The sequence below is a fragment of the Pteronotus mesoamericanus genome, unplaced genomic scaffold, assembly GCF_021234165.1.
Source record: "Pteronotus mesoamericanus isolate MK-2021 breed Mesoamerican mustached bat unplaced genomic scaffold, CSHL_Meso_final contig_33, whole genome shotgun sequence".
Lineage (NCBI taxonomy): Eukaryota > Metazoa > Chordata > Mammalia > Chiroptera > Mormoopidae > Pteronotus > Pteronotus mesoamericanus.
In genome coordinates this window covers 14,999,829-15,012,965 of record NW_026555135.1, presented here as the reverse complement: position 1 = coordinate 15,012,965, position 13,137 = coordinate 14,999,829, and the positions used below count along the sequence as shown (strand labels likewise).

General features: G+C 35.1%; 1 protein-coding gene across 1 annotated transcript in view; it reads left to right on the top strand.

Annotated features, from left to right (window-relative positions):
- Positions 1 to 13,137, top strand: part of NOX4 (NADPH oxidase 4) — a 187,914-nt gene that overhangs the window by 25,776 nt on the left and 149,001 nt on the right. Inside the window, exon 3 of the mRNA XM_054576412.1 lies at positions 11,463 to 11,573. Within this exon, the coding sequence (XP_054432387.1) occupies positions 11,463 to 11,573 (111 nt within the window). The remainder of the gene's footprint in view (positions 1 to 11,462; positions 11,574 to 13,137) is intronic.

The following is a 13,137-nucleotide window of genomic DNA, read 5'->3' as shown; positions in this document are numbered from 1 at the left end:
TTACATTATATTTATTGTTGTTATTACAAACTCATTGTTAAACATACATTAGTTATTTTTAATATTTTACTGAATAAATAAAGACATACTTAATTTAAACATCCTTATATTTTTGGACATTCAGTTGGCTTCTGTTACTTTACTTACCTAAAAATGCTGTGAAACACATCATTGTGCAGAATATGCCCTATGTTTTTAGAATTAAGTCTTCTGGGAATATTATTAGAATCTCAAAGTATATTAATCCACTGGTTTTATTTATTTTGTATTTTTATTGTTATTTGTCCAGTTCTTTATGCGTAACTGTTAAAATATATTATGTTTCAAAAAACATACTTCTGTATGTGCTGAATACCGATGATACAGTAGAAAAAAAATGAGAAAAATCCCTTTACTTCTAAGAAGTAACCATCTGTATCTATATAATCTATGTCAATGTCTACATCTGTATCTATGCCTGTGCATCTAGATACACATGTATAGATCCATATTATTAATTCAGTAATAAAGCACACATATTATTTTATTTTTCTTATACAAATTTAACTTGTTTTTAATGGCTACATAGTATCCCATAATGTATACCATAATTTGTTTTACATTTCTCTACTGTTGGCCATTTTAGTTCTATTGTTTCTTTGTTTTTGTATTGCAGATCACAGTGTAGTGATTATCCTTGTAGAAATTTACATGTACACTTCAATAAGTATGTCTGTATGTTACTTTATTTTTAAATAAAAGGCCACGGTGTGATATTTTGGTCTTATTCAATGTTAGTGTTTTTTTAGAAAATAAATACATTTGATGTACACTTCCTCTTTTGTACCAATATATCACTTTACATTTGATTTACTGTATTGTTTTATCAGGAGAAGAACTAGTATGAGTCACTGTATGTTGACCAATTAAATTCTTTTGAAGAGTTTGTCAGAAGAGTCTAATGCTTAAATATAGTGACTTCTCCCTCATTACCCACAATTTTGTTTTCCGTGGTTTCAGTTAACTGTGGTCACCTAGGGTCTGAAAATATTAAATGGAAAATTCCAGAAATAATTTATAAGGTTTAAATTGTGCAGCCTTTGAGTAGCATGATGAAATCTCTCTTGTGCTTTGTCTTGCTTGGAATGTGAATCATCCCTTTGTCCATTGCATCCACATTGTTTGTACTTCCTGCCTGTTAGGTTGTCTGGGTTATCAGATCAATTGTGTTATCGCAGTGTTTGTGGCCAAGTAACCCTTATTTTACTTAATGATGCCACATTCACGTAACTTTTATTACAGTATATTGTTATGATTATTCTATATTATTATTAGTTATTTTTGTTAATCTCTTACTATGATTAATTTATAAATTAAACTTTATCATAGGTATGTACATACAGTTGTCCCTTGGTATCTGTGGGGGTTTGGGTGCAGGACGACCAAATATACCAATATCTGTGGATACTCAAGTCTGTTGGTTAGCCCTTCATATCTTTGGATGCAAAATCCACAGATACTGAGGACCAACTATATGGGAAAAAACAGTGTACATAGGTTCGGTACTCTCTGCTGTTTTAGGCGTCCACTGTGGGTCTCAGAACATATCTCCTGTGAATAATGGGGGACTACTGTGTGTGTGAATCACAAAGTTTTGGTAAATAGTCTGTTTCAAGTGATCAAGTTATTCGGTCTATCTTTATTGAATTCCTACTCTTCAGCATATTGGCCATTTTAATGCATCAAGAGTTCTTTTTTTTTTAAATTTTATTTTAATTTATTTTTTCAAATACATTTGTCTCTTCAAAGAGTTCTTTTTCTTAGAATCAATAGGTCTTGGAGATGGTACTTTTTTTCCCCAAAGAAAGATGAAGAAAGTCAACTTCATTCAAAGTTGAAAGTTATAGTTAAAAGACATGTTGACTAAGCTAAGATTGCTAGTATTCTGATGACAAAGATAGAACTTAAATACAATTTTATAGATTCTAATAAGACAAGTCATTAAATAGGATTAAGTTCAAGAGGAGTCAAATAGACATGTTTAAGTAGGGTATGCTTGACTGACATGAGAGAAAAATCTTAATATTCAATATCTTATATTTAATATATGAGTTCGAATATATATTATTAAATAGTCTGATTAAAATTCTAACCAAGTGAGAGGCTGCAATTGCTATCAGTATTGTTTCCTCTCAACAAGTATTTCATATGTTCAGGCCTCTAGTATAATTGTTTTTGTCATCTAAATTTTAGGAGGAATGTTGAGAAATTAAAAATAGTTTAAAGATGAGGGAGAGTGATTCAAGGATTTGGAATGATTGTTCCTGATGAAGAATAACTGAAAGGAAGTGACTAAATAGTCAGTAATTATGATCAGATGTGTTGGACCTGTGATGAAGGAAACAAGACCTGTCTGAGCTTTCTAGACCACCATGCTCTGCAAAGTCCATTCCATTCCTTGGTGCCCTTCCCTGTGCATGGGTCATTTCTGTAGGAGAAGGAAAATATAACAATGACATTAAACCAGATGCCCTGTAAATCTTGAGACCCTTGTTGTTGGGCCTCAAAAAGAACGAAAGCATAAGGGATAGGCATGAATGTGTACGGGAATTTAATTGGTGAATTAAAGTAAATTCCATTTTAATAATGTTTGTCAGCAAGAAATGTCAAACCATTTTTACTTCAGAGATACACACACATACCCACACATATTTATGTGTATATGTTTTACTTTTTAGAATAGTTCTCTGAGGAAAAGTGGAGGAAGTTTTTATTACTGTTTTGTTAAATTCTTCAGGTCTAGGTTTTGGAGACAAGTGACATTGATAGAGGTCACAGTGTTAGCTGTGATAAAAAGCTCATACCTTTTAATCTGGTGACCTGTTCACTAGGCAGCATTGCCTTTAATAACCATGAATGTGTTTTTATATGCATTCTGAATCCCATTTATGTTGAATTTTAACTTTTCTAAACAGGTACACATTCTAGAAGTAAATCTTGTCTGTCTCTTGGCTTTTAGCACAGAAAAGACAAGGTAGACAAAATGAAGATAGAAATATGTTATAATCTTGATTTCTTCTTCCTCTGTAAGAGCTGTATTTTCTTCTGACTCATAATTGACTTCTTAGGAAAGACCACATTTCTACTAAAAATGGAAGGGTAGAATGAAGGATGGTGACATACAAAAGGACAGAGTTGAGTTGAGCATAAGGAAATCTGGATGTAAAACAGGGATGAACACTATACTTTTGGCATTTCTTCAGTTGTATGGAAAAAAATTTTCCCCTAGCTGCTTTCTTTAGAATTGATAGCTTCTTTCAGAGACAGGGTTAAAAAAAATTAAAAAGCAGTATATAGATGGGAAGAGAGATCAACGCAAGTCAAAATTTTCATCATAGTTACAAGTCTTCAGGGCTGTTAATTAACAGAAACCCACTATCATCATTTGGAGTGAATTACAGTTTATGATGTCATGAAGGGACATTCATGAGTTTTTGGATATACCCCAAGGGCTGAATTGGTAGTTTATTCAGGGATTTAAAAAAAAATTACTCCAGTTATTATTAACTGCTTCCTAGTTGCTCATGACATGTTATTCATTATTATTTTTACATAAAATCTTATGAAAATATTTAGGTAATCCACTTCTGAAGTAGTGTTTCACTGAAATATGATTTTTAACTTCCTAAGTACAATCTCACTTCCATAGAATGTCCATCATATTCTAAATTATAATATTATTATATACTTACATATTATATATTTTTGTATAATTATATATTATATAATATACTGTATATCATTTATAAAATATATTAATGGTACAAACTAAATATTTAAATTAGAACCAGAGGTTTGATTTATATGTATATAGGAAAAATAAATTGTTCTGATTTTCTGCCATGGACCCTTTTGGTTACTGTTAAGACAGTAAAAAATGCCTACTATTGCTTTTGGAAATCGTATAGACTACTGTATGAGGTTGTCTTTTTCTTTTTTTTGGTCTGTTAAGAAGTTTATAGGTATTTTTTTCAATTTTTTATTATTCAGATACATTTGTTTCCATTGTCCCTCCACCACTTTCCTGCCCCACCCCCAATCCTTCCCCACTTTGGCTTTGTCCATGGGTCATTTATATATGTTCCTTGATCCTTCCCCTTCTTTTCCCGGGAGCCCCTCCCCTCTTCCCCTCTCACTACTGTCGGTTTGTGTTTTCTTTCAGTGTTGCTGGTTATATATTTTTTTTTCGCTTGTTTGTTTTGTTGATTAGATTACACTTATAGACGAGATCATATAATATTTGTCTTTCACCCCCTGGCTTATTTCACTTAGCATAATGTTCTCCAGTTCCATCCATGCTGTTATGAAGGGTAGTAGCTCTTTCTTTCATTCTGCTGTGTAGTATTCCATTGTGTAAATGTACCATAGTTTTTTGATCTACTCATTTATTGATATCCACTTAGGTTGCTTCCAGCACTTGGCTATTGTAAATTGTGCTGCTGTGAACATTGGGGTGAGGTTGTCTCTTTTTGTTCACGTTTCTGTTTCATGACTTCTTTTCTTTTGCCTTTCATTGCTAAAAGTATATTTTCTCCAAGGAAAATTTTTTAAAATAGTTTTCTTTCTTAACAGCCATGGATTTTTGAGTTCCCCAAAGATAATAGGCAGCTTTACTGCTTTCCAGTGCTGCCACTGCTAGCTAGATTTGTGGGGGAGATTAGGAGGAGATATGTAACTAAAACATTACAATATAATGGGTTAAATGCTCAAAAGGAGGTGTAGTAAAAAGCAAAAAGGAAGCACTGAGAAAGATGCTCTAAATTTTTCAGTATATTTGAAGAAGCAGGAAATTTGGAGGTGTAAAAGAAAGTATAGGTAGGGATGTCAGCCTGACATAGCCTGACAAAATGTCTCTTGGGTTGAGACTTGAAGAATAATAGAGTTCATCTGGTGAAGGCTGATGAAGGTTGGACTAGATGACCTATGGAGTCACATTAAAGAGCTACGGTGGCCCTGAAGGTTTTCTTCAAATTGGGTGTTGCTCAGTTCCATAGAGAAATCCTAGTCTTCAGAATGGTGGGAGTTAGGGAAGTGGAGGTAGAGTTGCTGTCCTGGGCAATATGGTATCAAGAAAAGGGCAAGTTCTGAGTAATCCTAGATTTAAGCTATATAGATATCTAGATAGTAATTGCTGTTGGTTCTGATTCTTTTTTTCTTAATTTTCAACATGAGGACATTGAAGGATCACCTCATAGTCTCATTCATTCATATATATCTACCATATATTTATTGAGCATCTACTAGTTATTAGAACTTTCTTTGAATTCTTTAGGTACAGTTGAATGGAATAAAGCTCAGCTTCCATAGCCTCAACTATAACATCACCCTTAGAGCTGAGGATGGAAACAGTCCTGGAAGGAGTGATTGGGGAAAGCCATGCCATAAGAGCCTTTAAATTCTGAATCCAGGTCTGGCTTATGGATGATGAGGGACCAGGATGATAATAGCTTCTGTTGACTTCTTACTGTATGCCAGGGGCTGCACTAATTACTATATAAGCTCATTTAATATAATAACCCTTTGGGGTAGATATATTGTCATTTTTCAAAAATTTTATAAATAATAAAGATGACGGAGAGGGTAAGAAAATCACCTAAAGCCACATAGCTAATAAAGAGGTTTCAAATTCAAGTTTGTATGACTTCAAAGTATATTCTAAAACAGTGATTACCAAGTCTGGTTGTACCTCTTAAGGGCTCTGCTCCATATGTCAGGAATCAGAATTTCAGGAAGTACAGCAGACATATATTTATTTTTAATTAAGTAGTTATGTTTTATTTTAAAAAAGATTTCACTGATTTATTTTTAGAGAAAGAGAAGGGAGAGAGAAAGAGATGGAAAGAAACATCAATGTGTGAGAGAATCATTGATTGGTTGCCTCTAGTACACCCCTAGCTGGGGACCTGGCCTGCACCCCCCGCACGTGCCATGACTGGGAATTGAACCAGTGGCGTTCTGGTTTGCAGGATGATGCCCACCCACTGAGCCACACCAGTCAAGGCTATATGTTTATTTTTAAATAGTTCACCAAGTAATTTCAGTCTGCAGTCAGATTAGGGAATCTTGTGTAAAGATTTACTCAAAATGACAAGGAAAGTTGCTGATGGGTTAAAAGTTAAAAAAACTGCAAGAGTAAGAAAGTGTTATGCTTTGGAAAGAACCCTAGACAAGGTGCCTGAATTCACATCTCCGTTCTAGGAGTGGAGTGCTATTAGGGAAATGACAGAGAGCGTGGAGGGAGAGCCCTTGCTCCGGGACTGGGTTCTAGTCCTTGCATCTTTATAAACTGTGGTGTAAGTGGGGGCAAAAAGAAGTTGGACTGGTGACTTGTAAGGCCTCGTGAAAGAGCTACAGTCCTGTGACTATAAAACATGTAAGAATTAGGTATTGGATAGGCTTCATTTGGATCGATTAAACATACTTTCTTGGGGGAAAAGAATCTAAAATATTGACCTTAATGAGTACAAATTTACATAATTTTAGACAAACACAAAATACAAAATCAGAATGTTAAAAATATTTTATAAATTTCCATGGTAATTTTTATTCTTATTTTTTTCCTAGAAGTGACTAATTATTGACTCACCAAGAGGTAGCTAGAAAAATGACCAATTATTAAAGCTTACTATTAATGCTTCTGTGGCCTTTTATAATATCTTTGAACAGTAGTTATATATAGATGTTTGCATAAAGAATGTGATATTATATTTCCCCCAAATTGTTGAGAAAATTCCCAATTGAAAGCAGACTGTTTTTTTAAAAGTTAATTTGCCAGAAAAGGTAGTTTGCAAGTTCTTCCTAGTGTAAACTATTTCAATAGGATTTTGTTACATTTTAATAGTTTTGTCAAGAACTTGGATAAAGATGTAGGAAACAGGAATGTAAAATTTTCAGCAAAGGCAAATTAATAAGGGTAAACATCAGAATACAGGATTCACACTTGATATAATATAATGGGCTAAAGCCAGTAAGTTCTTGAATTTGTGCACCTGCTCTCTCACACCTCCATTTTTTTTCTATAGGATAGAGGGGATTATAGTGTAATAGCATTTCATGTGAGAAAATCTATATGTTGTAAACCCAAGATGAGCCATCTGTGACATAGTTACTCTACAATGTAACACAGAATAAGCAGGTCCTGTTCTTAGTGAGGGAAATGGTGACCTTCAGTACTGCTCTCTACAGTTAGTCTACGTAGAGCACATGGTGAATTCTGGTAAATTGGGAAGGTTCACTGTGATGTTGTGAAAATTATATCAGGAATTTTATAGGCACCTAATTGTGTTTAGTATGAAGAAAACAAATTGGTCTAGGAAAACATTCCACTTTTATCTTCAGGGTTTGAATGTCTGTCTTAGGAATATTTAGAGTAGCCTGTCTGGTGGGTGGAAGTTATAGAGACACAGGTTGCATCTAAATGAAAGAAAACAAAATAGAAGCTTTGACAGTGGAATAAGCTATTGTCTGGGAAAATTCAACCTATGGTCAGGGTTGTGGGTAGACACTGGGTTAATGGGGGGATGTGGTTTAGGTTATTTTAATTCTCCAGTTTTAGAAGTATGTTTTTAGTGAATCAGTTAGCAAAATATTTAGTCAAAACTGAATCCCTTTTTTATAAAAGACTCAGATATATTTGCCATAAAATGTAGTTCTTGTCTGAAACAAAATTTCACTTTTGTGATGATTAACTATACAAAGGAATGTAATTTGCCAAAATTACTTTCAATATGTTCTCCACACTTCATTCAGAATAATCATTACCAGATACTTATGTCCTCATATTACTTCCCTGCTTAAAACACAAATCCCTCTGTATTACTTTTAGGATAAAGGTACACATTCTTAACATGACCTCCAAAGGCCAAGGTCTGTTCCTACCTGTTCCTCTCCAGTTTTGTGTTCTTATCACCCTCCATTTCCAACCCACTACGTTGGACTACTAGTAACTCCTCATATGTTACACCACGCTCCCATTTTCTGCACATCAGTTCTCATGCTATGGTTCACCACCCCGCTCCCCCCCACTATTTCTTGCCTACACCTTATTTAACAGCATAAGTATCTTACTTTTATTAAGTATTTAAAAGTCATTCAATTCAGTCTTTTTTCCTTTTTTATTGAATTTATTGGGGTTGCAGTCAGGTGTACAAGCTATAACACATCATCTGTATGTTGTATTGGGTGTTCTCTACGCCGAGTTAACTCTCCTTCCATCACCATTTATTCCCCCTTATATCCTCTACTACCTCCCCCCAACATCCTTTCCCTCTGGTAATCACCATTCTGCTGTCTGTGTCTGTGTCTGTTCCCCCCCGCCCCCACATGATGGCCTGCTCATTCCTAGATAATGCCTCCTGTCACCCTCCAGGGCTCAGAGGCTCAGAGGTCACTGTTAAGCACGGAAGTGTTTCGAACCTTCCTGTTGAGATCTCATGTTGTGTTACACATGCTCATATTCTGTATTTCTCGTTCACAGCATCGATCACTGTTACAATTTACATTTGATTATGTAACTCTTTAATTCAATATCTACTTCTGCTACTAAAATATAAGCATCCTCAGGCAAAAGTCATTTTCTGTTTTTAGTTCACTGTTGAACTCCCGGTGCCTTGCAATATGTGCGTATCACAATAGATGTTTTAAATGAGTAATGTAAGTGGAACACTCACTGTGAAGCACAGAAGAGAATATTTAGAGAAAGGATGGGATACAGTGACCCTAAGGCAGTAAGTTAATTTTATATAGTGTTTGCATTAAAAAAAACTGGTTTTTCACAAAAGTCCTAAGAGCTACATATATTACATTAGTTTTACAGATAAGGAGGTTTTATCCTTCTCAACTGTAAAGATAAGGACAGTTAACAAGATCAAGAGTTATATAGTTATCAAGTGGCAAATTTGAGATGAGAAACCATGAATTTGAGATTTTAAGAAAATAACTGTCCACTTGATATACCTAGATGCTACGTTCTTTTATAATTTGCTTCAAATGGCATGTTTTCTTATAATTTTCTATAGGATTGTCTTGGCTTGGGTTGCTGTAACAAAATTGCGTAGACTGAGCGGCTTAAATAACAAACAATTTTTCATGGTTCTGGAGACTGGGGAGTTCAAAATCAGGGAACCAGCAGATTTATGTTGAGTGTGAGGGCCCTCCTTCTGGGTTGCAGGCAGCCGTCTTCTAACAGGGCCTCATTACCTCTCAGAGCTTCTCCCTCCAAACACCGTCGCTTTAGGAGTCAGTGTATGAATTCTGGGGGGACACAAACATTCTACCTGTAGCAAGGACTAAGCTATGTTTTATTAATATCTGTCTAAAATATATTTACTCTTTTAAAAATTACATATGGAATGCTCAATTAAGTTTTAGAAACCCTGGCAGGTAGGATTTTAACCGTGAAAGTAGCACTGCCATCTAGTGACAACAGACCTGAATGAAGTGCAAAATCTGGACTAGCAGGGTACGGCCCCCCGGAACGGTGCAACTGTTATTCACACAGAGTGGGCAAGGCACATAACTTAAGGCAGCCATTTCTTTTTAGTGAACATTTGAGGCAGCTCATTCTTAAGAAGGTCATGAATGAAAAATGACCAAATAAGACAACTGGTCTTGTCTGTAGACTGTTACCCGTGTAGGTAAGTAGATGATTGTGCCATTTGACTGGGATCTGTCTCCATCTCCCTCACTTTCTCCACTGTTTTTGAATGAGGGAATTTGTACTCTGGTAACTTAATAAAAGTTTTTCATCTTAGCTTAAAGAATGAAGTACTTTCTGGAACAAACATATATGTGGAAATGAGTCCTTGGTAAAATTTCCGGTTACATTTTGAAGCATAAAAAGGAAGAGGTGGAATGCCAAAATAAACCATCTATCCCATGGGGACACTTAAAGCCACTTTGAATTAAATTACTCTGTGGTTTAATGTAAACACAACAATAAAATACTTCCAGACACACAAAAATATTTAGAAAACGAAGTATAAGAATTTTCTTTAAACATTGAAACCACAAAGGAAATTTGGGTAACTTATTTGTATCTCCTAAGTCCTAAAATTAAATATAGACTTTAGCTGATATATTTTAAATGAGTAAAAAATGAATTATTATCCTGATACATTAAAATTGCAGGTAAAAATATCAACTAAACTCCCTTGAGCTAAAATTTTCTTATATACAGATGCCAGATCAAAAGAGATAAAAGTTATTTTATTTCTTCAGAGACCTAAATAACAAAAATCCATCTCTTTAAAAGGATAATAATTTTGCTGATTGAGGTGAGAAAAGTATATTGAACATTTTTTAAGGTAGTTCAGAGAACTGTCTCCCTACAGTATTGAACTCATAGTGTAGAAATAGCTTACTTGGAAATATTAATTATTTTTTATGCAAGAAAATGAAAATTGTTGCTTTCCTGACACTAATTACCTGTCTCCCCTTCAGGGACAGTATTTCATGTGCTGACAATAAATAATGTGTAACAGAGTTGCTATTTTGCCAAGAGTTAAGCTGGAAACCTCAGGGACATGAACCATTTCATGATAAGAAAAGCATCTGACTTACACATATTTCTTAGCCAATATTCTTAAAATAGTAGTTCTACATTTATTTTAGGAAAAATGTATACACATCACCCTGTCTCTTGTTTTCATGTGATAACTATTCATATGAATTATGTGGTTAGTACCTGCACAATGGCAGATGACAATCTAGCAAGAGTTTGATCAAAATTAGTTGCCAGAAAGTATTGCATCAATACCGACAGGGAATGATTTTTTGAAAAATATGTTGTGCAATGTGGTTTTGATTAGCTTTGTGTAAAGCACAGCTGATCTGGCACCTCTCCTCATTTTGGGTCAGGGTAGAACCCTAGAGTGGTGCTGAAGCCTGAAAAATGGATAGAATTACTGCAGTAAGGGGAAGAGCTTGAAGGCAGGTGCTGGTGTGGAAGGGGGCTGCGTGGAGGCTCAGAGTGTTCTAGAGAAAGCATGTCAACTGTAACTAAGAAATTGAAGAAATTAAGTAGAGAGAACATAAATAAAAAGCTTTGTCTGAAATCCTCGGTAGCTTACCGACAAACAAAGGATTCAACACTGCACCAGTATGGAAGTGAAGAATATACTGAGGTTCCCTAGGCTCTTGTACCTAGAACAGTGTGGTGGAGGCAGAACAAGAAATTGACCTCATGTTGGAAGGATGTACTCAGATTATTAAAACAGAACTATAAATGAGAGGTGACTAGGTTTTATGGCTGTGCATAACAGAAAGAGACCAGTTCCTCTTGGGGGTTTTTGGTGAGAGGAAAGACTCTTGAAGGAGTTGGTATTTACCATGGTCCTTAAAGGAGGAGCAGTGTGAGGTCTGCAGCATGTTTGCAGTTTACTGTTGTCCTTGACTGTGTTTTGACCTTTGCCTTATTTGTTCAGCTAGGATTGTGTCTAAGCAGAGCCTCTGCATCTGTTCTTAACCTCAACTGCAGCCTTATCCTTTTACCCATGTGCCGGACACTCCTGGCTTACCTTCGAGGATCCCAGAAGGTAAGAAAAATAAAATTGTAGTCACAGATTGCAGCATGAAAATCAAGTGTATCTGTGGCATGTTAGTCCTATATAGTTTTCAGGGTCTGACTTTCTCCTAGAGTGACTGCTTCAAAGATGACGGTAAAGACCATGTCACTGTTCAAGATGATCACTGAGCTATTTTAGATAACATTAAAAGCAGAGGATAATAGAAAAAGTTATTAATAGTGGTATCAAGCACTGTGCTAAGCACTTCACATATATAATTGTATGTATATAATTGTATGTATAATTGTATTGTATATAATCCTCACAACGATTCTGCAATCAGGTATTGCAGATGAAGAACCTGAGGCATAGAGAGTTTAAGTAACTTGAGGATTGTGAGACTAGGGAATGTCTGTGCTAAGGGCAGCCCCAGTTTGGGGCTGTCTTCACTGTACCGTGCCTCACAGAGATCCTGTTTTTCATTTGGGTAAATCCAGTTGAGCAAACACAAGCCCTAAGGCTATTGAGCAATACATAGATTAAGTGCTAGTGTTGGTGGCAATTTATCTCTCAAAGCACGTAACCTGTTTTGAGCCATGTAAGCTTAGGAAGGATGTCTTGATTAAATGGTGATGTCATATTGGATAGTGTTATAAAATGAAGTATTTAAGAAAACAAAAGCACTTTGAAATTTAAAACTCAACTGAAATTCTTTTGTCTTCAGTTATCCTTGTGTGTGTGTGTGTGTGTGTGTGTGTGTGTGTGTGTGGTGTATGTGTGGTTATTCCTTTCTTCGCTAAGATAGTAAGGCATTGCTGGATGGATATTGATATTTATTCATTTATTTATTTTGATATCGATATTTTAAAAAGCGCTGTTAATGTGAGGTCACTTTGATGTCTTGTGAAGTTTATATGACTGGAATTACTACAGTAAAACTTCTCAACCTTTTCATGTAATTATATTTGGAAACTCTTTTATTTTTAATGTGGTAATTTGTGGCAATAATTCTTGGTTGTCTACCATTTTAAAATGCTAGATTTTGATCCCTGTGGTTGGCCATTGGCTTGGCATGAAGGAAGAAAAGATAAATGGCAGGAAAAGAAAAGTACCCATTATGTCTCTCAGGATTTAATGTCTTAAAGGATTTTCCCCTAGCGAGAAACATAGGTATTCAAAGATACTTGACATTTTATTTTTCTTAAGATCAAGCAGGCATTTAAAACCATAAATGAAATTGCTTTATTTTTAAAAAAATCTTACTTTTTTGTCTAGAAAAAGGAATCTTATACAGGGTGTCCTTTTTTATAATGCCCCCTTTTTTTACTACAAAATCGTAAGCATGAAATTCTGTAACAGAACAATAGCACATGCAAGCACACCATATGACATTTTAGGTGACATGTCCAAATTAAAACTATAAATTATTATACCCATATTATTACCTTACCAACCATGCTCCAGCAGGTGTTACTTCTGCTGGACCCTCTATATAGAGAAATTCAAACATCCCAGAAAAAGGTGAAGTAATTAGGGAAGGTTTCCCATAACATTACTGTACCAGAGCAACTGCTGATTACAATTTGGGGTAAAT